This window comes from Phyllostomus hastatus, unplaced genomic scaffold, assembly GCF_019186645.2.
Source record: "Phyllostomus hastatus isolate PE091 unplaced genomic scaffold, TTU_PhHast_1.1 phas_contig_948, whole genome shotgun sequence".
Classification (NCBI taxonomy): domain Eukaryota; kingdom Metazoa; phylum Chordata; class Mammalia; order Chiroptera; family Phyllostomidae; genus Phyllostomus; species Phyllostomus hastatus.
The window spans coordinates 8,136,775-8,163,452 of NW_025333993.1; the positions used below are offsets into that span (position 1 = coordinate 8,136,775).

General features: G+C 60.8%; 1 protein-coding gene and 1 long non-coding RNA gene across 2 annotated transcripts in view; one reads left to right on the forward strand and one right to left on the reverse strand.

The window, feature by feature from the left end:
* The first annotated feature begins 20,248 nt into the window (after positions 1–20,248).
* Positions 20,249–23,456, forward strand: LOC123828068. The gene is made up of 2 exons (XR_006787412.1): positions 20,249–21,258; positions 22,912–23,456. It is a non-coding gene; the product is annotated as an uncharacterized LOC123828068 (long non-coding RNA).
* A 1,335-nt stretch (positions 23,457–24,791) lies between these two features.
* The window catches only part of CLIC6 (chloride intracellular channel 6), a 37,287-nt gene continuing 35,400 nt past the window's right edge, over positions 24,792–26,678 (reverse strand). The window contains exon 6 of the mRNA XM_045852745.1: positions 24,792–26,543. Coding sequence (XP_045708701.1) covers positions 26,382–26,543 — 162 coding nt within the window. The 3' untranslated portion in view covers positions 24,792–26,381. The remainder of the gene's footprint in view (positions 26,544–26,678) is intronic.

A 26,678-nucleotide genomic window follows, 5' to 3' on the forward strand; every position in this document is an offset into this window, starting at 1 on the left:
ATGTGTTCTTGCCAATCAGTGCTTTGGATTTCTTTGGATCCATTCCCAGAAGTAGAATTGCTGGGTCATAAGCAGATCCATTTTTAATGTTTAAGGTATCTCCATACTGCTTTCCACAGCGGCTGCATCAGTCTGCATTTCCACCAACAGTGCACTGGGTTCCCTTTCTCCACATGCTCGCCAGCACGTGCTGTTTGTGGATTGACTGATGACGGCCGTTCTGACAGGTGTGAGGTGCTATCTCACGGTGGTTTTAGTGTGCATCTCTCTGATGGTCGGTGATGCTGAGCATCTTTTCATACCTCTATGGGCCCCCTGCATGTCCTTGGGGAAGTGTCTAGCCAGGTCCTCTGCCCACTTTTTGATCGGATCATTTTGTTTTCTGGTGTCGCGGTTCACAAGTTCTTTATAAGGGTTGGCTCTCGCCCCTGATCAGGCGCGTCACTGGCGAGTTTAAATGGCGGTCCTTTCAGAACGGCTCACGGGGCTCTTCCCGTCCTGGGTCAGCGCTGAGTCCTGCTGTTTGTGAGAAAACGCCCTCCGCGGGGGGTTCACCTCCTGTCCGACGGGGCTGCAAGGCCCAACACCTCCCTCTGATGAGGCTAAGTTTTAAGGGGGCATGTCGGAGCCTCTGTACTTGTCACTCTGAAGACGCCATTACTCTGACTCACCATTAGTTGGTCACGTTGCCAGAAGAAACCGTCGAAGAGTCGGGAAAAAAGTCAGGGTCCACAAGACCCCACTTTCCCTGGCGCTGGCGGGACTTGAAGGATAAGGGGTGGCTCCAAAGTCACGGGCAGCTAGGGACCAGGTCACGCTGCCTAACAGCCCTGGCCTCCACCGGTTCCCCTGTATCTCCTTGGAAACACCGTTACATTCCACCCTGAGTTTGAACCTGAACTCTGGGACAGCAGCAGTGTCTCACGCGGGCTGAGATGGCCGTGAAACAAATAAAACAAAGAGTAACACTGGAGAATCGTGAAATAAAATGCCAGAAATGCGGAGTTCAAATCGATGCCTTTTCTGAAATAATAAACACGATTTAGGCTTGGTCACACTTGATTCTCAGATGTGTATCAGGCGGCCCCTCCTGAGGTTAGAGAGAGCTGTGCATTGGGTGTGTGAAAAGTAGGTTTTGAACGACTTCGGCCTCCATCGGAGAAACATGATGCAGATCGACGCCCCCATAAGAAACGAGGAGAGAATCTTCCCGTGGGCGTGTTTATTTGTCGCCGTGGCAACCCGAGACAGCAGATGCTGAGGGGGCCGACGTTCTAGAAAGGAGGGGAAGGAAGAGAAGTGAGAAGTGAGGTGAGGCTAACATTCAGCACAGCTTTTGCTTTGTCCTCCAGGTATTTTTTTTTTTCGTATCTCGAGAATTGTGAGAAGCTAAAACGGTTCGGTCAGCCTCACCAAGTACGGACGGGGACTAAACTGGGGGAAGGGCCCCTTGAGGAGAAGGGCTGAGAAAGATGCTGAGAGCGGCCCAGACTTCCTTCCAGCTGGGACGAGCCCGGAGCTGCAGCGGGAGCCCAGCCTCCCGGGCACCAAGCCCCAGACCCTGCTCACCCCCTGTGTCCGCGTGGGTGATGAGGTGCGTCACCTGAAGCCACCTGCCCCCGGAGCATACGGAGCCTCAGATTTCCTCAGCAGTTTTTTATCCACGATGCTCGCCGTTCCGTTGAAAGTTACTCGGCACGCCAAAAGGCATGAGCATGTAACTGAAAACCCAGAGAAACCCCAGGGAAAATAAACAGTCCCACGGGAGTTATTAGATATGGGCTTAAAGATAGACGTCATCAATAAATGCAAGACGTTGATATGCCTCCAGAGAGACCCTCCATATAGGACTTTAAAATATAAAAAGAAAAAAGTAGAAAGGCCATGATTGAAAAATAGTTGATCTGAAACTAAAAACTTCACTAACACATGTAACAGTCCATGAGAGACAGCTGCAGAGAGGGTTAGCGAACTGGAAGATGGGTCAGAAGAAACGCCAGACTGAAATGCAGCGTTCCCGTTCCCTTAAAAAGCACGTACAGAAGATGAAAGAAGACTCCTCACACCTTATTTTACAAAGCCAACACAACCTGGATACCAAAACCCGAAAAGAACATCGTAAACAAGAAAAAGCACACACCAATCACGCTCATAAGTGCAGAGACAAAAGGTAGAATAAAATATGATCTAACTTAATTCACGTCAACCGGTCAACTAGCATGGTGTCAGCTGTGTTCTGTCTGCACAACAGGAGGCTGTGCAGCGCAGAAACTTCGTGAACCGCCGCTTCGGCCACGAGATCGTTCTCAGGAGCCTGAGGCTGAGTTTAGGAGCCAAACAAAAAATAACACCCTGTGTGATCCCCTTCCCAAAGTTTCACACAGGACAACGCTAATTGCAGGTCACAAAGGTCAGGATCGTGACCCCCCTGGAGGACGGAGGGAGGGGACAGTGATCAGGAGGGGGCTTCCCGGGTACCGAGAACGTTCCATCTCCGGCTCTAGGTCATCAAACTAAGCCATGAGTCTGATCTGTGTATTGGATGAGCTGATATGTACTTCAGTATTAAAACACCTACAGGGATTTGAATACTGGAAGTACAGCTGACATGAAGACATCCAACACCCAACAAATCAAGTTATAACAAATGAAAATTGGGTAACATTTTACAATCCGAAGAAAAGTGCATTTATCAATGACCTTGCTTGCTCTTTGCTCCAGGCATCAGGGGTAGTGTTGGCGGTGTAGGTGGGTGTTATCGTCATCCCGAGTACACAGATGAAGAGACTGAAGTATTGGGACGTCCGGTGACTCACCCGAGACGGTGTCTCCGCTGCCGCCACGCCACGTCCTCGAACAGCACCCACACTTTGTCCTGGAGTCTCGTCGAACAAAGCTCGTGTACACCACCTCGGAGAAATCCACGAGCGCGGCTCCACGGCGTCCGCTTTCCCCGCTGCTGTCCACAGCCGGGGCACCGTGGTTAGAACGGCAGACGCGGCAGAGGCTGGAGTGAGATCGAATCCGGGGGAAGGAAAATCCGCGCTTGTCACAAATGGACCGTGCGAACTCGGACATGGGGCGTCATCGCTCTAAGCGCTGCTTTTCCGATCTGCAGACTGGGTCTCCTGGTGCGCCTCTCAGCGGAGCTGCTGCGAGGAGGGGATCAGACGGCGTGGGGGAACTGCCCAGAGTGACGTCAGACGGCGTGGGGGAACGGCCCAGCGTGACGTCAGACGGCGGACGCTGCCCGGCCGTGTGGCTCCGCTCTCTCCCCAGCCACCTGCGTCAGGAAGAACCTCGAGTCGTCTGCCTCGCCGCGGTCACCCACCCCAAACCCTTCAGTAATTGTGGGGTGAGGCATGGGGGACACCTGCGTGTTCTCTAATGAGGCCGAGCCCCTTGCAAATGAGCCGACTCGTTCAAGGTCAAGCACAAGGCGGACGTACACCCACCCACTTCGGCTCCCCGACCTCAGGCAGACCCATCCCCTTCCGCCACCGCCGCCGCCGCCGCCAACCAGCCTTTCTGTTCCTCCGGGCAGCGGGGCTGTTCCGGCTCTCGTCCCTGCTGAAGGCGGAGGGGGGCGCCCGCTTGGACTGCCTCCCTCGGGCTCGGGCTGTGGCCCGCCCCTTCCTCCCCCCGCAGCTTCCACGTAATCCTCCTCTCGTGCGTGGCCACAGTGTGCGCGCATGGTCGCACTGCGTGGTCACGGTGTCCCTTCGTCTTCTCTTGGGAACTCAGAGAGCAAAGTGTCTGTGCATTATTTAAGGTTTTATGCCCCGTACAAAAAAAATGTAGTGAGACCAAAAAAAAAAAATTACATAAGAAAGGACGGCAGGGAGAGAGGGAGGAAGGAAATCAAGTAAGTTTGGGGCCCCGGGAGCAAAGTTTGTCTTTAAACGCCCTGCCTCTTTCTCCGTCCCTCTCTCCCCTGCCTCCTGCATCTCACGCCCCCTAAACCCAGCGGCTCTCGGGAAGAGCCCCCAGGCCAGCACTTCCCACACTGGCGCGACCAGGGATTCCTATATTGTTGTTTGTTTGTTTGCTAGTTTTTTCAGGTGGGACATGCCCTTCACGTTTCCCCCGGAATTGCAAGGGGCGTGGTCTCTTGTTGAGGAAAGCCAGGCGAGGAAGATGTGGGGATGGAGACAGGACACTTCTCCCCAGTGGCCCTGAAGCGGACCCTGTGACTCATGGGGGACACTGAACCTAAGGCTGCTTATTTAATCGGGGAACCCTTGACTTCGCTCCCTGTCGGCCTCCGCGGATCCTGCCCCTCACACCCAGTTTCCCACCACGCCGCCTGCTCCTTGGAGACTCTGATCAGACAGGCAGCTGGCGTCTGGGCACCGGTGTGGATGTGTGTTGGCTGGCAGCCGCCTCACCAGGGTTCTGCTGCTGAGCGCACCCCGAGGCTCAGCCCCCCCAAACACCACCGCCAGGAAGCCTGGGGGCGTGATGCGGCGGCTGCTGCGCCGGCGCCCTGCCGTTGGTGAGGCCGGGGACCCCACTGAGGGGCGCACGCAGCTGAAGTCAGCCCAGCGGTGGGCGTAGCTGAGGTAGAGCGGAGGGTCCATTCCCTGCCCTGGGAAAGATTCCCTCCACGCGTGGGTCCAGAGGGGAGGGATAGGAGGGGCCCACGTCCCTCTGGTGGACACCCCCCGCCCCCGGTTCCACCGTTGTGCAGGTGAGAAAACTTCACCGTCGTCCCGGCCTGCTGCGTAGCGTGCTATAAGTGCTCAGTCCACCTTTCGTTTATCTGCTGGTTCACTCATCGTGAATTCAGTCAATAAACTAGAGTTAGTCTGCAGGGAGGCGGCCCACATGCACGGACCACGAGCGTGGGCGGAGATTCCGTGGGCGGGAACCGGGGCCCTGCCACTCCCTCTTGGTGTGACCGGGAGGGAGGGAGCTCACAGCCTCTCTCAGGCGCGGGGCTCCGCCTGTGACGTGAGGGTTACAGTCTACCGCCCACGCGGTTACTGCGGAGGTCAAAGGGGATGAGCCACGCGGCGCTCGCCCCACGTTTACTGTTTGTCACTGCCACCGCCCGCAGCGACGGCAGGCTGTCCGATCTCATCACTCAGCGGGGACGCGGGCGCACAGGACCAGGCGCGGGCCCCAGAGAAGCTCTGCCGCCTCTCTCCTGGGGAGCGCACCTCGCCCACCATCCCGTTCGCTGCCCACGGCGCCCCTGCACACGTGCAGTCCCGTGTCCCGGTCCCAGACCAGATGCTGGAGCTGCCCCGGGCTCATTGGTGCGAGGTCTCAGGGACACTCAGAGGCAGAGCCTCTGGCCAGGGACCTGCGCCCGGAGGGAAAGAGGGCCGTCCACTTGTTTGCTTGACCAACAGACTGTCCGTTCCAAAGTTTGTCCCAGCCCGCTGGGGAGAGCTCCTCCCAGGCCCCACCCCGCCCTGCCCGTCCCCCAGACCCCAGGCCAGCCCCGCCCCCTCCCCTGGCGGGGCTGGGTCAGATTAGCAGGAGCAACGGCGTCCTCGGCATTGCCCCACTTGGCTCCAGCAATTAATTAGGAGCCGTCTGAGAGCCTCCAAAGGGCCGGCAAGCTCCAGCAAGATGCGTGCACATAGTTTAATCCAAAATATTTGCTGTGTTTTTCCCCTTGCTGCCGAACCAGTCCTTACCTGTTACCTGGGCCTGATTGAGTTTCTCAGCCGCTGGTTCCCGGTGCCAGCCCTGAGCCAGCCCGCGGGTCACAGGGAAGGCGGGGGGAGGCGCCTGGAAGGCTGACAATGATAATAATCGATCAGGAAGAACATCGCTGTTTACCGGCAGCTCCACGGGGCACTGGCAGCTCCCCGGCACTGACTGTCCTGGTCAGCAGCGGGGCCTCAGGCTGGGCTAGGCTGGGGGCGGGGGGAGCCAGAGAGACCTGGGGGGCCAGACTGGTGGCCCCGTGGCCCCAGAGGCTGTTGGTCCTCGGGGCCTCTGTGTCTCCATGAGTAAAAAGTAAGGGGGTGCCTCCCCCCCAACTACTGATAATTGTGTGGAACTTTAAAATACGGGTTCCCGGGCCCCACCCAGGACGCACCGAGTCAGGAGGTAAGAGATTGTAGACACACTCGCGTGTGTCTCTGGGCTACAAGTGTCTCTGGGGCAGAGGAAGGCGGTGCCTACGCAGCCTGCGTTTCAGGCGGTCTGATGGCGAACACAGACAGCGGCTGAGCCCAGAAGCTGAAGCCCAGGAAGGCATCTCAAGTGTCTTGAGTTTAAGCAAGCTGCTAGCGCGCGACTGGGTTTCCGTCGTGAGGAAGGCTCTCGTCGAATCCCAGAGCACCTGCCGCTGCCCGGACCCGCCGCCTTCACGCTAACAACATACCGTGGAGTCACCGCAGCGTCACCCGGAGTCACCGCGGGGCCCCGGGAGAGACCCCAGGCGAGGGCATCACCCACCTGGGGTCGGACCCTGAGCTCCCCAGCTTGGGGCCCGGTGCTGGTTTCCTCGGGGGTGGCGTTACTCCGCACGGTCTCTTCGAGAAGAAGGGGAGGGACAACTGTAAACCAGCGCCGTGTGCAGACCAGCGGGATCCGAGTTGATGGCGTCGGACTTGCTTCAGGGGCGGGTCTGTGAGCACGTGTAGCTCTTCCAAAACGTCCCGTCGCTGCAAACTTTTACTGGGAAAACTTTCCAAGCGAAGCAGAATCCCACCTCTGCCCGCTCGACCCCCTCTGCCGACGGAGGCGGAAGGGAGGGTGCCCCAGCCTCACTGGTTCCCCTCTCTCACCTCCGGGCAGAGAGGGCTGCTCCGCTCCCACCTGGGCTTGTTCGCTCGGCCAGCAGACCTGAGCGCTCTCCGGCAGACGACCTTGACCTTGTCTCCCAGGGGCCCCTGAAGCGGAGAAGCCAGGAGCCTGGTGCGGCCCCTGCGACCAGGGAGGACACAAGGGGACCCCGGGGCGTGAGGTCGACCCATCTGGCTGGTACTGTCGATCTCAGCTTTGTACCCCAACCCCGGGGCACCTCCTGGGTGAGAACTGCCTGTCGGCGGGCACCCACCAGCACCCAGTCCTCGCGCAGGGTGCCGAGGGCCGGGCACCAGCCTGCTCTGGGGCTGACGTGGGTGAGGCCGTTGCTGCGAATGGCTCCTTCCTGGTTTTACTGCAAACATCGTTACAGACGTCACTGATACCCGGTCCACCACGCACAGCCCACGTGTGTCTTCCCCCGGCATGCGGCTTTGAATCTCCCCCCCTCGTTTATCTCTCTCTGGCTCTGCCGCCACCCACGCGACCTGTCCGCGGAAGGCGGGCCCTGTGCGGCCCCAGGATCTGCTCCTCATGTCCCGCGAGGCACCGGTCCCCAGCCTGGGCGGCACGCCAGAGCCGCCTGGGGAGCTCCGCAAAGTGCTGACAACTGATGGCACTCACACAGACTCCAGTTTGCGTGGTCTGGCCATCAGGGTTTCTAGAAGCTTCTGAGAGGTACTTACTAACATGCAGCCGTGGCCAGAAACCTGGGCTCTCGGCCTTTTCTGAGCCAAAGACTTGCCGTCCCGCAGCCTCTAGCTCCAAGCAAGGGGAGAGGTGACGGCGTTTGTCGGTGTGGGAAGGCAGCACATACCGCTCGGTGGCTGGGGTCCCCACACGCGCAGCTCTCCGGCCACCGCCGCCTTGCCGTGGCTCCCCAGAGCGCGGGCCACCCTCGGTGCTTCCTGTACAGTGTGGGCCTCGAGGTGACGCCTGCACACCAGCACACGCCCAGCCCGTTGACAAATAACAAAAACGACTTCCCCACGGAATGTGCCGGATGCCCGTTTTAGAGACATAACGGCTAGCCTGTTGGTCTGCAGGAGAAAACGATCAGAGCCTCATTTTTTCAAACACCCGCGTAACACCGAAGTGGCCTGAAAAGCAGGCATTCACTGCACGTGGACTGAACAGTTCTGGGTCTTTCCAATAGGTTTTCAAGGGACTTGCGGCTGTATTCGTTTCCCAGGGCCGCCTGGACACATCGTCATGGGCTTGGGGGCCCGAGAGCGGCTCAGATTTACTGTCTGTCCCTTCGGGGGGTCAGAGTCTGAAGCGGGGCTCCCTGGGCTAAAACCACGGGGCGGTATTCCTTTCTGGGAGCTCTGGGAGGACCGTTCTCTTGCCTTTTCAGCCGCGGGGGGCAGACTCACTGGGAGACTCGAGGCCCTCCCTCCAGTCTCGGGGCCAAACCGGGCAGGCTGAGCCCTCCCTCGCCCTGCCGTCTCTCCACTTCTGACTCCCCAGTCTGTCGGATTGCGACCACCTCAAGGGGTCTGCTGCTTGGGCCCGTCGAGACGGGGGCGGTTGTCCTCCCGTGTAGTTTCATTTACTTGCAGCATGCGCAGGAGTCGGCATTCAGTGTCCAAAGCTCTGTCTCTCCTGGGGAGGCGCGGCCCTTGCTTATCCAACTGTTTGGTCAATTACACGTTGGTTTCTCCTTTGCAGTTGGCTCCTTTCTTCCGGTGAACTCCTGTCAAGCTCATCCTGTGTATGGGTGGTCCGCAAAACACTGCTACATTTTAACCTTTAGCAAAAATACCATTTAGTAAAGAACCCGTGGAACTGCCTAGGCCCTGAGGCCCTGTCCTCTCTGACAGTATAATCCAGAATAATCTCTCTCTTAACATGAGCTGATTAGCACCTTGGTTCCACGTCTCACCTTTCTGCCCCTGGAGTGCAACACCACACCCTCCCCGGGTCACAGAGGACCGGGACCTCTGTGAGGGTCCATGGTACCCGCCTACTGCCCCATAGACCTCGTGATGGATTCATCTACTGGCAGAAATGGTGCCTAAAACCCTTTCTTAGCTGAGGAGGGAAATAAAAAAGCTTATCTCCCAACCGGGACCCACGTGTGATCCAGATAAATCGGGCAGAGGGTAGGGGCAGTCCCCCGATAGCTGACCTTGACCACATTCGTGCTGTGGCTGTGCGGCTGCCACACGATTCTTCATCTTTGGGGAATGTGCGTTTTCCTCTTCGAGGTTTTGTGCTTCTGTTGGCAAGTGGCCCCCGGTCGCCTCCCTGTGCTTTATGGAGTTTTCCGTTCCACCGCGTCAGCCCGGAAAGCAGACACCACTGTGCGTATCCCTCTCTCCAAATAAAAACCGCGGGGCAGGTGTTTTCTAATGACGTTTTCTGCCATCGGCTTTCCTCCCTCGCAGCTTACGGCCCTTCCCGGGAGAAACACGCTGTAGGTGAGCAGAGGCCATCCAGCTCAGGAGCACACAGGGGTCTACCTGGCCCCCCGAATCCTACGGCCCGTGTCCCAAACAGGCCAGGGGAAGGGGTCGGCCGAAAGGCCTCCCACGCCCCCTGCATCTGGCTTTATATTCTTTTTTGTTTATTTTTAGAGAGGGAAGGGAGGGAGAAAGAGAGAGAGAGAGAAACATCCATGTGCAGTTACTGGGGGTCATGGCCTGCAACCCAGGCATGTGCCCTGACTGGGAATTGAACCTGCGACACTTTGGTTCGCAGCCCGCGCTCAATCCACTGAGCTACGCCAGCCAGGGCTTGGTTTTATATTCTTTATTCCTCTTTGCTTCCGGAGCCCGATGAGGCAGGTAGGCACTGGCCCCTCACCGGCACGTGCCGGGCCACACCCTGATGGCACTCGGGGACTTGAGAGCATCTGGAACCTTCCGTGGCCCCTGCCTGACTGGTCGGATTAGTAGAATTATTTCTCTTTTTTCTTTGTATTTTATTTCCCTTTCACCTTTCCATTTTTCTCCCCTCCTTATGTTTCCTGTCCTTATTTTTCTTTCTTCCCTCCCTCTTCCTATTTCTTCCCTTTTCTCCTCCTCTTCCCCTGTCTTTCCTCCTTTCTGTTCTTATATTCTCACCCAGTTCTCCTTTTCGTGGCCCCCTTTCCGCCCGTCTCCCTTCCTTCTCCTTCTCCTGATTCCCTTCTCTCACCTCTCACCTTCTTCTCTCTTTTGGGAAGTATCCCTTACGGTTTTCCAGACAACACACAGGAGCCCACTCCCTCCCTCGGGGACCACCCAAGATAAAGATGGAGGCGAGGCCGCCGGTGGCCCAGAGGCGGCGGGCGAGGAGGCCCGGTTGTCACACACGAGTGTCCGTGGAGAGAGAGCCGGTCTGGCACCAGGCGCCATGCCCAGCCCCGCAGCACGTGGAGGGGGCCGGGGGCCCAGGGCTCGTGTCCAAGGCTTGGCGTGGCGTTGGGGCGAGAAGGTGCCCCCACGGAAGGGGGAGTGAAACGGGCCTGGGGGAGGTGCCCCACCAAAGCCAGGCAGAGCCCCCAGAGTGGCCGGCAAGGCCCGCGGTTCAGCACGTGCACACGATGTAACGCCTTCTCCTGTAAAGACAGCATTCCGGGTGCGGCTGCTTGGCCAGCTCATGGAAGCCGAGTGACCCGCCACGGTGTCCGACCAGCACAGCAGTCGGACCCTCTCGGGGGCGGGGCGGCCCTCCCGTCTCGTGCTGCTCACCTTGCAGGAAGAGGGGTTTCTGGTTCCGGCTGGCCACCAGAACTTTTACAGCCTGACAACGTGGAGAAGCTACCGGTCCTCGGAGATCGCCACGCACACACACACACACTCACTCTCACGCCACTGAGCACATCAGACCCAGACTCTGAGGCTGGACTGGCAGCACCCAGACACCAGGAGACCGGGCCGAGCCCTCCAGGGAGACGGACGGCGGGCAGGCCTGGGAGAGGCCCCGGAGACCCCAGCCTCCTTCCAGGACCTGCCCGGTCTGACGGGGCCGGAACCCATTTCTGGGTTTGTCACCTGCAGGACCTGCAGGCTCCAGGGCTGTGTCCTTCCCTCTGCCCTTCCCTCTGCCCCTCCCCACACGCCCTCGCTGGTGTGGGGAGGACGACAAGCCGTGGGCAGCCCCCTGTGCTCGGACGCCCTGCGTGGACGTCCGAGTGGAGAAGGTCAGGGTCCTGATGTTCGGAGGCAAGGACGCAGCGGAAGGAGCCCGACGGGTTCCGGGGAGCCTGCGTGAGTCAGACCCCCGCACGGTGCCGGGCCTCGGGGTGCACATGGAAGGAACCCCTACGGAGGGAGAAAACACACTCGCCCCGAGTGGGTCGGACACCCCCCTCCCCCCGCGTCGGGGCCCCCACCCTCCCTGGGAGGCGCTTCCCTTTCTTCGGAGACGTCTCCTGCTCTTCGGTCTGGGTGCCACGGAGAACTACTCAGGGCGCCGACAAGACGGACCGGCGAGGAGCGAGCGAGCGGCAGAGCACGGCCAACGCCCTGCCCTCCAGGGGTCGGTGCTGGACCCTGTGGACACGGTGGCCGTGGACACCTTAGGGCCGGTCCCAGCGTCAGGGCCCCTCCTTGAGGACTGTGGCCCCCCTGTCCACCCGAGCAGCCCCTCGAGTCTGACGGGTGGAGGGCAGGCGGGGGCCCAGGACAGGGGGAGGCAGCAGCTTTGAAGACGGGGGGGGGGGACTGTCCTTGCCTGCGGCCCCCCTCCCCGACCCAGCTGCCGCGTGGGGTCTTCCACAGGCGCAGCAGAGACCCCGGCCGGCCCGGCGTGGAAGCTCTTTGTAAACTAAAGCATGGAGTCTGCAGTTCGGTGTCTCTGTGGCGACCTGTGACTTCCATCTGTGGGGGGGGGGCTACTTTGTCTTCCCTCCCCCACCCCATGCCCAAGGGGGGTGAGGAACGGCAGGCCGGGGCCCAGCAGGCATGGTGCTCCCGCTGCTGCTCAGTTCTGTGGCGACACCCTCTGCCCCCGACAGACGGAGGGACGGAGCTGCAGAGCCCCCTAGGCATCCTTGTCCTTTTGTCAGCCAGGCAAAGAGGCTTTTGCAAGCCGCCGCAGGGGGCCTGTGACTCAGCACTGCGAGGGGCTGCGCGCATGAGTGTGACTCAGCCCTCTGCTGGGACTCTGGGGACAGCTGGGTGTCTGCTGCCCTGGGGCCCACAGGGCCAGGGTGGGCTGCCGGAGCCTGCCGAGGTCCCCGGCGTGAACTCCGCAACTTGAAAGAGACACTCAGAAGAGCCCCAGTAAAGCTCCCCAGACTGGAAACAGCACAACTCACCACTTACACAGCACTCTCCATCTTCAAAGCCCAGAACCTCAATTAAGTAATTAATAGGTCTGGTCATGTTCACAGCCCTCTGCAAACGAGACTGCGGGGCCCCGGCTCTCCCTCCAGGAGAAGTGCTTTCGTGTCAAGCCCAGAGAAACTCCTGAGAAGGCAACCAGTAATCCAATAATGACTCCCCCTCTGGAGGCAAGCTCCCCACCGGGTGCCAAAGGCAGGGCGGCCCCGGACTCGGCCAGACCCGGTGGTCTGCTGCCCCCTCGAGGCCGGCCCGAGCACAGCATGCAAATGGACCCACCGACGATGCGTGCAGGAAGGGGGAAGAAAACAGCCGTTTTTGTGTGCGAGGGCGCGGCTGGCATGCCCACGACTTCTCAAGAGAGGAAAATATTAACCCGGGGCATAACAACTCCTCTCTCTCTCTGCTCAGGACCTAGACGGGCTGTGTTGATACTGAGTTAACAAGTTCCATGGGCTCATACCTTCCGCAGGAAGTGAGAGGGCTCGCGAGTTCACGGGTGAACCGCTGTTTTGCACATCAAGAGGACGAAGGGAGGTGATCGCCCTCGATATTTATTTTTGATGTGGAAAATCCGAAGCAAGGCTGATTTGAAGAAATCGAGACCTGGTTATAATCTCAAGCGTGGGGCCAGAGGGATAAATGGCGGGGGGACTCCTCGCAGAGTTATCAACCGCTTGCGTCTGACGCCGGTGGCGCAGCATGGTACAGCGCCCCCGAAAGTGCTCGCGGAAAAGGGTGCCGTTGCCACATGGCTGTCCAAATGCAGAGTGGGCGGGGCTTCAGCAGGGCACCCCCCCCCCACGCCGACCCGTCCGCAGGGGGCGGCCAGCGCCCCGCCCACCGGCAAACCAGCGACTGCGCCCACAACGCGCCTGGGGAGCCTGTGGTCGTGATGCTGCCGGTCCTCATGATGAAGTGCTCTGGCCTGGCGTGTTCCGGGACTGCTTGCCCCGGACAAAATTCTAAAAATAAATAAATGTGCAAATACATTTTTAAAAGCTCCCAACACAGAGCACACACACACGCACACACACAAACAGGTACAAAGTGTGCACCCCAAGTGGAACTTCCCTCACTGAGGTTTCAGATTCAGAGCATTTTCGACCAGGGCAGGCTCAGTGACAGGGGCACAGACCTGCCGTGGTCCCCAAGGGCAGGTGGAGCTGTTCGCCATCCCCGCACTTCTGGAGAGTTCGGGAGCCGCCGAGGGTGGGCGCATACCGGCCCAGCTAGCTGCGGCCCAGCCCGTGGAAGGGACCCCACGGTGGCAGCCAGCACCAAGGTGGCCGGAGGAGAGGCCTGGCTGGCCAGGGGTCCCCACCTCTGCTCCTCCCAGAGCTCGGGTGGGCGGGATGTGGGAGGGCCGGAGAAGGGGCTTCTAGCCAGAGATGATCGCAAAGGGGAAAGGGGAGTCAGCGACCCCGGTGGCCTGGCCGGGAACCCACAGCTGCTGCAGCTGGGGGTGCTGCAGACTGGTTGGCTGAGGGGCTGCGGGGCAGCAGGAGGCAAAGCACCCCTTTCTCGGGAACTCCCGGAGCCACGCAGTGCTGTCCCGGAAAGTCCAGTCTTAAGGTAGCGCAGCTGCCCGACAGGGCGCAGGCTGCCCAAAACCGCAGGGAGCAAACACCCCCCGGCCCAGTCCCGGGGCCCCGCCCTGCCTGCAGTTACTGAGAGCCAGCCGGCCAAGAACCAGTCCGCCTGAGATCGATCCGGCTTTAATTTCCAGTTGAAAATGGAGACGAGCCAAGTCAAGATGAACCCGGGGCCCGGTGTAGCGGCAGCCTTGCCACAGCAGAGACATTGTCACCTGGGGCAAGAGGTCAGCCTCTAACACCCCGGAGGGACATTACGTGTGAAGCTTTCAGAGAGAAACCCATTTACCACGTAACAGTCACTGTTCAGGGCCTCATTTTACGGGTGAGGAAACTGAGGCACCACTACGTTAAGTGACCAGCTCAAGTTCTCACGGTAAACGAGGGGCTGCCGACCAGCCTCGCAGGGCAGGGGGCTCTCTGGTCCAGCCCCTCCCCCCAGGAGCCGCACCCCCATCCCGGCCACAGGCCCCAGGGTGGGTGAGGGCGCTTGGTGCCTCAGACGCCGAGGGTGCGTTTGGTTGCAGCTGGCACGCCCTCCGTGGTCAGACCGAGTGTCCAGCGTCCAGCGTCCTAAAGACATGAGGAAGCATCTTGAGGGTCGCTGGCCTCCCTGCCTCGGGTTCACGTCTAAGAGAGGAACCCACGCCGCTCCCATCCCTGCTGGCCCTGGACACGGGGCCTCCGGACACCCCACACCACAGGGACCCTCGGGGGCAGGTCAGCACGCGGCGTGGACTCGTGGAGGAGCTCGGCGTCTCTGAGCCGGTTTCTCTGTCCTCTGGCAGGTGGCCGTCAGGAGGCTGGACGTCTGAGTAGGCGGAGCTGTTAAAAAACTAACTTAGAAAAAACATAGTAACAGCAAATAGTATTTATTTCCAGTAGGAGCTGCCGGCTATCAGCTATCAGTCACCTATCAACCATGTATCGTTTATCGATCCAGGTCAGCGACCCACCCATCTGTCACCTACCCCTTGTCCTCTGTCACCTACCTACCACCCACCTACACGCTCACACCTCTCGGGCGTCCAGCTGCTGTGCGGGGTTCTCATCCCGAGCTCCCCGGGGACCTGGGTTAGAATCCAGTTTCTCAAAAGCATTAGCTCTACCACCTTGGACATGAACCAGCATTTCTGTGCCTTTGTTGTGTTCTCTGCCTCTGCAAGAGGGGGAGGAAACCAGAGTGGGGGTGAGGGGGCTGGATCGGAGGGCCTGAGGCTGGGTCTCCGTCAGGACCCACCAGAGGGGTCGCTCTAACCTCTGGGCGTGGTGGGCAAGCAAAGGAGCTCGGGGCAAGGGGTGGGGGTGGGGCTTATCGAACAGAACTTCCCAACACAGGCTCCCAGCATCGAACACAGAGTCTTGGACAATGCTCTGACGGTTCAGAGGTGGTTTCCCCAAGCTTCTCAACCTCCGAGACCTCAGTCACCAGATCGTAGCTCGAAATCCTTGCCTCTCTCCCCGGTGGAATCTCGTCTCCCGCTCGGATCATGATGGCGTGCGCGCGCACGCACATGCACGTGCGCGCGCTTCTCTACTCCCCGCGGAACCTGGAAGACGCCACTGGCCCTCGCTGTGGCTCCGTGTGCTCGCTTGTAAGACGGGGATGGTCACAGCGCTTAGTGTGCAGGACGGCGGTGAGGAGGAGACCAAATATTGACTTGAAAATAGCAGCGCCGCGCCTGAGCCGGTCCCAAGTCAAGGTTAGCCGGTGGTGTTTTCAAAAGCAACCTTCGCGGTAACTGTAATAAGTTCCCTACTGTCTGCCATGCCCGATAACAACGTCTTCTGATGAAATCCTCTGGAGCTGGATACCGAGCTAGTTTTCCTTGGACAATCCCCAGGCACCTCATTACAAACAGGACTTTGATGCTCACGCAGCGATGCGGCGTCCAGGTGCACAGGGCGATCCGGGCTCTAGGAACGGCTCAGAGACGCCGTGCTGTTGCAACCTGGAAATGCAGCCGAAAACAGGCCAGTCCACCTGCTGCTCCCCTCAGGCACAGAGGGAGGACTGGAGGGGCGTGGCTTCCCTTCCCTTCCCGACTCAGTGTTCAGTGTGCCCTGCTGTTGACGGACCCTCTTCCAGGTTCAGAATCAGCCCAGAGCTCTGCCCTAAAAATAACAGGTTGGCCCCCAGGAGCGTGCCCCTGAGCACAGCTATTGCCCAACCAACCATCGGACTCACGCCAGGCTGCCGGGGGCTTGTGCGGCAGAGGAGTCTGAAAACAGTTTGTCTTGCTCTCCTTACCATAGAGGGTTTGGAGCCGACCTCCCGGCAGAGGACCCTGCAGCCTCCCCACCCCCCACCGCCCCTCAGTTGTTGAGGCCGGCCCCTTTGGGGGCCTCGCCTGCAGGCAGGCATTCAGTCTCCCACCCGCCCAGCCCGGCTCTCGCCCTGCCCCGTCGGCGGTGGGCGGCTGCCTCCCAGTCCTCGCCACTTCCTCTTACACATCACTCGGCTGCCCGAAAACTTCCTACCACCTGTAACAACACGGATGGACCTGGGGGTATGCTGCTAAGTGAAATACGTCTCACAGAGAAAGGCAAATACTGTGTGATTTCATGTATAAGTGCCATCTAAAAAAAGCGGAACAAACAAAACAGAAACAGACGCAGGCTCGTGGATACAGAGGACAGACTGTATCCGACGGTGGCCAGAGGGGAGCAGGTGGGGGATGGGTGGGAGGGTGAAGGGGGTGAGGGGTACACCCTGGCCGTTCTAAGGTAAATAAAGCCGAGGGAAGGCAGTGGCCGGAGCAGGGAATGTGGCCAATAACTTTGTCACAAGTTTGCCCAGTGACGGGTGGGGACCGGACTTGGTCGGAGCGATCGCACTGGAAGGCGTGTAAACGTTGAGTCACCACCATGTTGTGCTCCCGAGACGAATATAATGCCCTATGCCAACTATACTTATTTCAAAATGGTTGTGTTTTAATTGAAGTAATTTGGAAAGTTCGTGGTTAACCAGATAACTGTCGACAGAAATTGGCGCTGCCCCTTGAAGTTTTCCAAGCGTTGTCTTGCGTCATCGCGCTGCTTCGTCGTGATCGGCTTCTCCAGGGATCCGTGGCCGTGGCTCCCGGGGGCTCCCGGTCTCGGTGACGGGAAGGGACCGGCGGTGGGCAGGATGGCGGGAAGATGGTCTGCGTCCGGCAAGGCCTCCCTGGCGAGAGGAAGGGGACCAGGCTGCAGGTGCTCCGGCCTGGCCGGGCTCCAAAGCGGCCTGCCCCTCGAGGCCTCCTCCTCCCGGGATCCTGGGTCGCAGGCTCCTTGAGGAGCTTTTCCAGGGACAAAGGGCAGGGCAGTCAGCCGTAAGAACGATTTTGTAGCGCCGTAGCTGCCCTGCACGTGGTTTCTTAGACAAAGTCAAAATGGTGTCCCTTCCAGTTTCTGGAATAGACAAGCGTGGCCCTTCTTACTGGCACTGGGGAGAAGACGGAGCCGGTTCAAGGCCCTCAGACCAGTGAAGAGCTGGGCTCCCTGCCCAGCCCCCCGACCACGAGGCGGCTCTGCCCAACGACCGGGACGCACCGCCCGACGCCCAGGAGGAAACCGCGGTGGTCTCGGCTTTTACCTAGCGGCTCCCGTTTTCACGCACTCCCGTGCTTTCTCATGCCTGTTCCCGGAGCTAGGGAGGACGAGCCTTCTACGGAGGAGCCACCGAGGTTCCGCAAAGGTAAGCGACGCGGTGCCCAAGGCCACACGGCCCCGGCCCTGGCGCGGTTATGGGCAGTCCCAGCCGAGGGAGGAGGGAGTGGGGCCGGTGGACAGCAGCCGCGGACGGACGGACACCATGCCGACTGGGAAGGGGGAGCCGGGCGTGCGCCCCGTCTTCAGGAAACGGCTCCCTGGTTGGGTGGGCCCAGTGCCAGGCGGGCCGCCCTTGCGGTCCTCACCCAGGTAAACCGAGTCACTTCTGAGGTCACAGGGCTGGGCCTCTTCTACTCTCGTCAAAGGGCATCGGAAACATTAAATGCCGGGCTTGTGATCACTAATTGTCTGAATTAACCCCAAGTTTCCTGCCTTGTCTCCTGGGGCAACCAAAGACCACGTGGAGGAGCCCCTCAGGGACCCCGCTGGAGCTCACCTCTGTGGGGTCACAGCAGCCAGGGCGACCACGCCCCTGGAAGCACCCCATTGGCCACGTTGAGTTACCTCTCTGTGGGCTTCTGATTTGCACTTGCATTTTCTGCCTGACAAAGGACGCACTGTTCTTGCTAAGATCCCTTGATTAAACATCCAGTGTTGAGTCAACTTGCTGCTTCCACCCATTCCAAACCCTGCTCAGTTCCCACCCACTTCCCTGCCCCCCGCCAAGGTGTGGCTCTGGGGTCCGAGAGAGTGCGGTCTTGCCTCCCACTCAAACCCAAGGCCGGCAGCAGCCTGAGGCCTCAGGATGGTGAGCTGGGAACCGCCTTTTTTCTGGTGGTGCTCAGTTCTGCAAAAACAAGCTCCAGGCGCTAACCATGCACTCCCCGGGCTCGGGGTTTTAAACCCATGCTGCCTCCGTGGTCCTGGCTCAGGGTCTGAGAGAGCCAGCACGGGCTCCCCTCCTCGGAGTACGCTGGGAAGGCATCCCGCGCTCCGGGCCCCAACCCCCTGGCAGACCCCGCAGGGTTTTGGCGGTCGCACTCCGGGGGCTGCAGGTCCTGCCCCGTGCGGCTGAGGTGGCGGCCTCCCAAACCCACACCTGTGAGCGCGGCTGCATTCGAAAAGCCCCCCGCCCCGTCTTTACAGGTGGAAATGTTCTATGGCCTCCTCGGAAAAACCAGGTAGAAGCCTTTTCACGGGAGAGCCAGGTCACTGACCTCCGGCACTTGGACGGATGACCTAATCCCCTCCGGCCGCCCGTGGGGGCCTCCCCAGGTGTCACTGAGCAGTGAGGTGCTTCCTTTTGTCGAGCACCACCCCCCCTTCCCAGGGGAGACCTCCGCCTCCTCCACCGCAGCCGCTCCACCGCCCGGACCCTTCCTCTCCGCAGTGCTTTACGGAGCCCAGTCCGACCCCCCTTCTTCCCCTGGAGGGCGGGTCTGGGGCCCGGGGCTGAGGATGGGGGAGCACGACCCTGCCCGCAGGGGGGTCACCTGCTCAGGGAAGCCCGGAACTCTTGCTCATGCATCCGGAGAGCAGCCACGTTGCCTGTGCAGACGCGCCGTGGCTGAAGCCACACACTCGCTTCTCACCGGGGAGCTGCTGGGGCCTCACCCGGCGGCGTCCGGGGTGCGGGCGCTGCTGCGGGCGGAGCCGGCAGGCCCTGCCTGTGTGTGTCTTCCTCAACAAAAAAATCATTGTGTTCAGAGGACATAGAAACGCAAGAATGAAAGTCACTAAAAAACTCTTTAAATTTTAGTTTAATTTGTTTGAAATAGCAACATCGTGTCCTTGAACCCCTCTCAGGAGGAGCTGGCCCGGGACGGAGGAGAACCAGCCCCAGCTGGAGAGTCGGTCATTCCCGCTCCCCGGGGTGAGATGTTCGTGAGGCGTGTGGCGGCGGCCCCCTCGTGAGAGTTGGAAAGTCGCGTCAGCTCAGGCGACAGGACGGGCCCACCGAGGTTACGTCAAGTCAGAGCAGTGGGGATTTCCCAGGCCAAGCTCCGCTCTCGGCGATAAGAAGCCTGAGGCCAGAGGGCCACCCTCCCCGGCCACACGACGGACGTCTCTCTGGTGACCGGCCACTGAGCGTGGGGCCATGCTTGGTCCCGTGGGCACACGAGCCCGGGGTGGCATCTCCCCTCCGCTGCCCCACGCAGCGGTGCTGTGCGGACAGCTCTCACGCTCCCGCGGCTCGAAGTCCCCGGGCCCCTGACTCCCCAGGGTCTTACGACACGGGCGACACGAAGCAAATCCACATCCCCCACAACCTGCGTCGCTTGGGAGACGGCCCCGCGTGGATGGACAAACCAGGACTGTCCCCAAAAGACAAAACAGAACCTGCGTCAGAGTGCGCAGCCGCCGCCCTGACCACGTACGTGTCTCAGCGGGGTGGGCGCCGGTTGGATGGCAGCTCAGGGCGCCTGCCCCGGCTGTGGGGTCGGTCCCCGGCCGGGGCGCAGAGGGAGGCCACCAACCGACCGATGTTCGTCTCCCGCATCAGTGTCCCTGTCCCTCTCACTGTCCCGAGCTCTCGCTCGCTCTCAACTCCACGAACGTCTCCTTGGGTGAGGACGGAAAAAAGCGCAGCCTTCCCACAGGCATTGGCCAATGACACAGAAGGAAACTCAAAGAGCACCGGGAAGAATTGGCACCTTTTGTTTTTTCAAACTCCACGGGACTTCTCTGAGACCACTTGTTTCTTTCTCAAAGTAGGTTTCTTGAAGACAGGAGAAGCCATAGCCTTTTTAAAAAGTTATTCTTCATCTTTACAGCTGCCTTTGGGCTGAAGGGAGGGGAGGCCGGGGGAGGGCAGACTGCCTACCTGCTCCCGGGCCACCTGGCCACCTGGCCACCTGGCCACCTGGCCACCTGTGCGAGGTGCAGCGGAGCCACAACAAAGCGCTGCATTGACCTGCCGCAGAAGAATCCCGCTCTCTGCCCCACCCTCTCCCCGCCCCGGGCCAGGGCCCGAGCAAACAGACGCGTTCAGTGCCAGGACTCGGAGTCAACAGACTCCCGCTTTGTCTCGGGGGCCTGGGAACCACGTCCACGGGCTTCACGGAAACGCCGGGCCTGCTCGCCCCGCGGGCGTCCGAGCCGAGGGGTGAGGACTAGGGCGTCTTGGGGAAGCCGGCCGGGAACCTGTGCCACGGACGGACGCCTCGCGCTGCGGGGAGGCTCGGGGCCTCCCGAGGGGTTTGGCGGTGCCGTCCCAGCCGACCGTGGCCCACGGGTTGGGCGCGGCGGGGAGGCCTTCCTTGGGAATGTCTGTAACGGATCCTCAGACTCCCCCGGGGCGGAGCTCTGAGGTGCCCCCAGGGTCCCCAGCCCCCAGTGGGCAGCCCTGTGGCATCCACCCACCCACTGTTGTGGGGTGCGGGGGTCGGGGGCTGGAAGTACGATGGAGCATCACCCCGTGATTAGGTGAGGGGTTCAGCACGCGTCATTCAAGTCCTCCATCAGCTGACTGTGATTAAGGACATGGCCCTGTGCGGGCCAAACTTCCTCCAGCGACTTGGACCCAAAAGGAGAGGGCCCTGGTGGGCCTGACTTAACAGTCCCATGAGCCCCTTGAAAGAGGGCCTGGAGGCCGCGGGTGGAGGAGGTCGGAGAGCCTGGGAGCAGCGGGGACACGCTTCTGTTGGCCTTGGCGACGCCAACTGCCACGTCGGGGAGGAGGCCCCGTGGCCGGGAACGGTGGGGGGTCGCTAGAAGTCCCGCCATTGTGAGAAGCTGAATTCTGCCACTAACCAATGAACTTGGAAGTGGGCCCCCCCGCCTGCGCCCAGAATCACAGCCCTGGGTGACACCTTGCCTTCAGCCCCCGAGACCCCGAGCAGAGGACCAGCTCGGGCCGGATCCCTGGCCCCGCCCCAGAGGCGGCAGCACATGCATGTTGAGGTGAGCTGCTCAGTTGGTGGCAATTGGTGAGGCAGCAGAGGACCCTGAGGTGTCCGCCCAGGAAGTGCAGAGAGAAAAGGTGCCCTCTGTCCCCGGGTTTTCTGCACCTGCCTTTTCTCGTCAAGGTGAGTGGTCAAGGTCAGGACTCACTCTGCATGGGCGGGGGGATGCAGGGGGAGCAGGATGCGGCACACTGAGAGGGAGTGGGGCTGGGGGGAGCTGGGAGAGGCTCCTAAGGCCTCTGCACCTGGCCGTTTGGGCTCTCGAAGGTCTGGTCGGTCTCGTGGCACGTGTTCTGAGAAGGGGCAGCTCCCGAGACCCACGGCCGGCGATTAGTTCTGCCTCTGCCGCCTGTGCCCAGGTGAGGAGAGGTTGCCAACTTGGTCGCCGACTGCAGAGATACCCTACCTCTGGGGAGTGACTTCACCAGAAAGGAGCACATCCACCCCAAAACCCCAGAGCAGGTGGCGGACGGGTCTGAACATGGAATCGCGGGGCAGAGGTCAGGGCTGTTGTGGGGGAGTGATGCCCCCCGCCCTGCGCCGGTGCCTGAGAGCCCGGAGCCGTCTGGCTGACTCAGGGTCTGTAACTGAAGGACTGGAAATGGCACAGAAGATTATGTCACCCAACCCTGCCTTTGGCCGGCGAGGAAACTGAGCCCCAGGGCGGCTAGCGGCCCTTCCCGCAGCCTCCCGGCCAGAGGCAGCAGGCAAAGACCGAAACTCGGTTCACAGGCGTCTGGCAGACTGCTGGCCCAGCGCCGGACAGCGCCCGGGGACTGACCGCGGGGCAGTCAGTGGCCAGCGCCCCCAGGGGGAGGGGCGTGCCTCAGCCGTTCAGGGCACGGTGGCTTCCTGCGGGCGTGAGAAGGTCCGGGGTCCTCTTGACCTGCAGTCCCGGGCCCTGTCCGTCTTACCTGCCTCCTACAGGGAGACAAACCCCGGGAAACCTCCGCCGAGAGCAGCGTTCCGGGTGCCCCGAGCTACGCTCCCCACTCTCCGGGTGGGAAGAGCGAGGCTCAGAGAGACCCAGGGACCGTCAGGCCCCTTGGAGGTGCCAGCGGCCGGTTTAAGACCCACCATCTGCTGTTGCTTGGATTTTTGGCTTCTTATTTTTTTTTTAACTTGGATTCTGCCTCAGAGTCGCTTCTAGGGAGGAGCCAGTGACCTGTTTAACCCAGGGGACACCGAATGCCGGAAAAGCGCATCAGGAAGGCTGCTGCCCTTTGAACAGCCCCCTTGTACAAAACCGAGGCCTTCTGAGCAAGGAGGGCTGCTCCCCCGCTCCTGGGGCTGGTGCTGCTGCACCCCAGTGGGGCCCCAGCGGTGCAGCGGCCTCCGGGGGCTCCGGCAGGTGTTGGTGACACATGCAGCAGTCGGGGGTGCCGCCGACAGGGGCCTGACTCGGGGTCACAGTGTCAGACGGCCTTGCAGGGCTTGAAGCCCGGTCGGGCAGGTGGCCTGAGGTGACCCCAGGCCAGTCACTGCTGGCCGCTGTCCTTGCCCACTCGCCCAGCAGTACAGGAGGGAAGCCGGTCCCCGAGAGGGGGTGGAGCCAGGGCGCGGGGTGTGGTCAAGCAAAGCGGCCTCCCTGCAGGAGGGTCGGCAGGACAGCGGATGCACCCATGGGTGTGCGGCAGGAGGACGTGGGGAGGACAGTAGGGACGGTAGCCTCCCAGAGAGGAGACGGGAACAGGGGTCGAATTCGAGCCCCCGGTGGCCCAAGCCCCTGCCCGGCTCCCTGATGGATGCCCCCCCCACCCCCGACCACGTCTGCAGCTCGCCGCTGGGAACACAGTTTCCTGTGGACCGTGCCCGACCCGAAAGTGGCGGCTCCGGGCTCTCCCTGACTGAATGGCCCTCTGGGAGGCACGGCTGTTCAGAGACTCCGCAGGGACGCTCCGCTGTGGGGACAGTGACGCTGTCGGGGCGCAGGCTGCGATGGCAGAGAGCCGCCCCCGAGAGGACCCCGAGCTCACAGACAGGCAGCAGGGTCCCCCTCACCCCCTGGAACCTGCAGAGGCCCCGGGGAGTCCCGCCGTCCCTCTGGGTGACGGGGTCACCCGCCCACGTGTGTCTGGCCACATGCGGGGTCACGCCCTGAAATGCAGTAACGTACTAAACCGGAAGTCGACCGTCTGCCAGGAAACCGGCCACGGAGAGGAACTCAGAATTAAGTCTGGACAGAGAGGTCAGTTTATAATGGGAGCAAACACTCCCTCGATGTATCCCTTTCCTGTGCCCAGGGTTTCATGGGTTCTGTTCTTGGGGTGATGCGTGCCTTGGTTCTCTTAAATAAAAGAAAGGGGGTTTCTGGGTTTTTTAAAGCTATTTTTTAAAATTCTTCCAAAGCCCAAGGATGGGCCCGGGCACGGTGAAGAGGTGTGGGCGGGCCGTGGGTAAGAGTATGTTTCTGGCCTCTGCACGGAGGCGGGTGAGCGGGAGCCCCGGCCCCACCCTGCAGTGTGAGTGTGAGTGTGAGAGTGTGCGTGGGTGTGAGTGTGCCGATGTGTGTGCTGCTGTGTGAATGTGCACATGTGTATTTGTGTCTGTGCGAGTGTGCCTGGGACAGCGTCCTGTGTGTGAGTGTGTGCGTGCATCTGTGCGTATATACGTGCGTCTGCCCGTCTGGCTGGGGGCCAAGCGCTTGGGCACAGGGTCCACTCCTGGGGGCGGACCCCATAGCCCAGAGGTCACCCGTGGACACCTCTGGTCTCCGGAAGCCCCTCCCGGGGGTGAGTTCCACCGCCCATCCCCGTGTGCCCTCGGGGCAGGGCCCCGAGAGTCTACCTGTGCCGACACCGCTGGCCTCTGCCCCCGCCCACGTGTGCGGACTGACTGTGTGCGGAGGAGGAAAGCTGGTTTTCTAACTGTCAGGCCTCTCGGGCAGCAGTGAGGAGGGGGTCTCCTGCCCGCAGAGAACCCTCTCCCGGCCCGGATGGAGGGATTCCCACCCTGGGCGTCCATGTTCGCATTCTGCATGGTGTCTTCTGTGTTTGTTTCTTTGTATGTTGTACGGTGTGTTGTGAAGAACCAGGGCATCTTGTTTCAAAGCCCACAGTGCGGCTTTGAAGACCTTCTGCCAGCCAGACAGACAGCCCGGGGGCGGGGGGGGCAGTTATCTCCACCCCACCTGCTCACAGACCCGCGCTGGGGCGGGCGGCGGGGGCGGCCCGCCGGGAGGGGCCTGCCGGGAGGGGCCTGCCGGGAACCACCCGCTTCCCTGCAACTGCGTGTAAACCTGGAGTCCGCAGGGGGGTCGGGAACGCCGCCATATGTTTGCACGGTGACGGGGGGTCACCAGACGTTTCCCAGTGGTCACACTGTGAGGTGCGTGGATGTCGCAGCCCGACACCGTACACCCGAGGCTACCGTAACACTGCCCACCAGCTCTACTCTAAAACGTTTTTTGGAGCCAGAAGAGCCTGCTGGGCCCCCACGAGAGCCCCCCTACCGGGCCAGGTGCGGCCACCGGTCCTCACGGCCCGGTCGGACGGCTTTGCGGGTCAGGGTTCAAGGGCAGGTCGTGTCTAACTCAAAGGCCACTGGTGTCCGGCTCGAAGCCGCTCTGCCCATGCTAAAGAAAGCCCTTTTCCGTTCACCTTGCTTCTTGAACTCTAACTGGAGAATGCAAAGTAAAAAAATAAATATATACATACTTTGGTTCCATGTAAACATTTTTATAATTTATTTCATTTTTAAGGCACATGGAGTGTAGGTAGATCATCTTTCGCGTCTAAAACTACAGAGTGAACACTAGTTACAAGCGGTCGCCAACCCACGTCCCGAGTCTACACGCCAGGTCCCCACACGCGTCCTCAAAGGCTGACCCCTACGCCGACGGGGCGGTGTTGGGGGGTGAGACGTGGAGGGTGCCAGGACTTCCTCCCGCTCTCCCACGTTTTCGCTGAATCACGCAGCAGTTACGTGAGTGTGTTTTGCTGTCGTTCACACGAATCGCCACTGGAGCTGACGTGGCCTTGGTTTCAACGAGCGTGTTGGTGTGGACCCCTCGCCGTGCCCGGAGAAGGGGGCGTCTGTGAGGTGTGCCAATGGCAGAGGAGCCCGGCAGCTCTCCGGGGGTGTCTCCTCCACGAGACGGGCGGGAGCAGAGAAAGCCCCGGGCAGGAGACTGGAAGGGAAGACGAGGGCAGGCTCTCCTCCGCCGTCCCCCACCCCCAGCGCCAGGGACAGTGCCGAGGTGGTGACCGGGCAGCGTGAGGACCACCCACGGCTTCTGGTCCCTGCCGGTCTGTGGGCCCCACAGTTCTCCACCCCCAAGAAACCAGTCGCAAGCCTCCTCTGCAGCTCTGCAGCCCCCACCTGTCGGCTTGCTCCAGGTCCCCTGCAGATGGCCATCCGGGCCTCGCCAGGAGGTCCCCTCCCCAGTCCTTTAATACCAAGCACAGCAGCCCCTGGCTGGTGTGGCTCAGGGGACTGAATGCAGGCCTGCAAACCAAAGGGTCACCAGTTCGATTCCCAGTCAGGGCACATGCCGGGGTTGTGGGCCAGGTTCCCAGCAGTGGGCGCACAAGGGGCACACATTGATGTTTACCTCTCCCTCTCTCTCTCCCTCTCTCCCCCTCTCTAAAAGCAAATAAATAAAATCTTAAAGAAGAATAGTAGAGCAATGCTGCCTGGGAACCAAGCCGTGTGAGGGAGGAGGAGTGAGACCCTCGGGTTTGGAAGGGTTCACCAGGACGTCAGCAGCAGTTACGAACAGTGGTGAGATTTCAGGCGATTTTTCTTCTTCCATCTCGATACTCTCTGACATGGGTTTAAACTGTTAACAGGGGTGCACATTACTCTGTGATTACAAAAACCGTGTTTTCATTCTGAAAAAAGTGCAAGTGCCGTTCCAGAGGAGAAAAGCGAGCTAACCGCGACTACGGAACTATGGGGGACAGACCACTGCCGTCCAATCAGAGGAGGGGGCGGTCCCTAACCTAACCTGCTCGGAAACTTAAAACTGCAGAGCACGCGCCCTAGATGCAACGTCAGCGAGGACGAGCTGGACGGTGGGCGTGGGCGGGCGCCCCGGCTGGCGCGGCTCGGATGCCCCAGTGAGCTGCCAGCTCGCGGGCCCCGGGCACGCGGCGCGGAGTGGGTCCCCCTGTGGGGAGGCGTTGTTGAAGCGCGGGCGTCCTTTCGCCGAGCACGGGTGTCGCGGGGAAACAGGAAGAACGCTCTTTGCGTGCGTGGCCCGGCCCGCACGCAGCGGAGGGGTCCGACCGAGCCCCTCGGCGGCGTCACTTCATTCTCTTGGCCACGTCCGAGTAGGCGCGTTCGATCTCCCGGTCCGCCGGGCACGTGTTGGTGAACTCGTCCCTGGCGTAGGCGTTGTTCAAGTACCTCCAGAGGCCGGTCATTTCGGAGGGAAACTCGAAATCTCTGTACCTCTTGGCCACGATCTGCAAGTGAAGAGGAAACCGTCAGGGAAGGGAAAACCGCCCAGCTCCACGGAACAAGCCACACGTCGAGGTGTGTGGTGCATTCTCAGGGCCGGGTCCTGATGTCATCCCACAGGCCCTGGGCTGCCCCGAGTT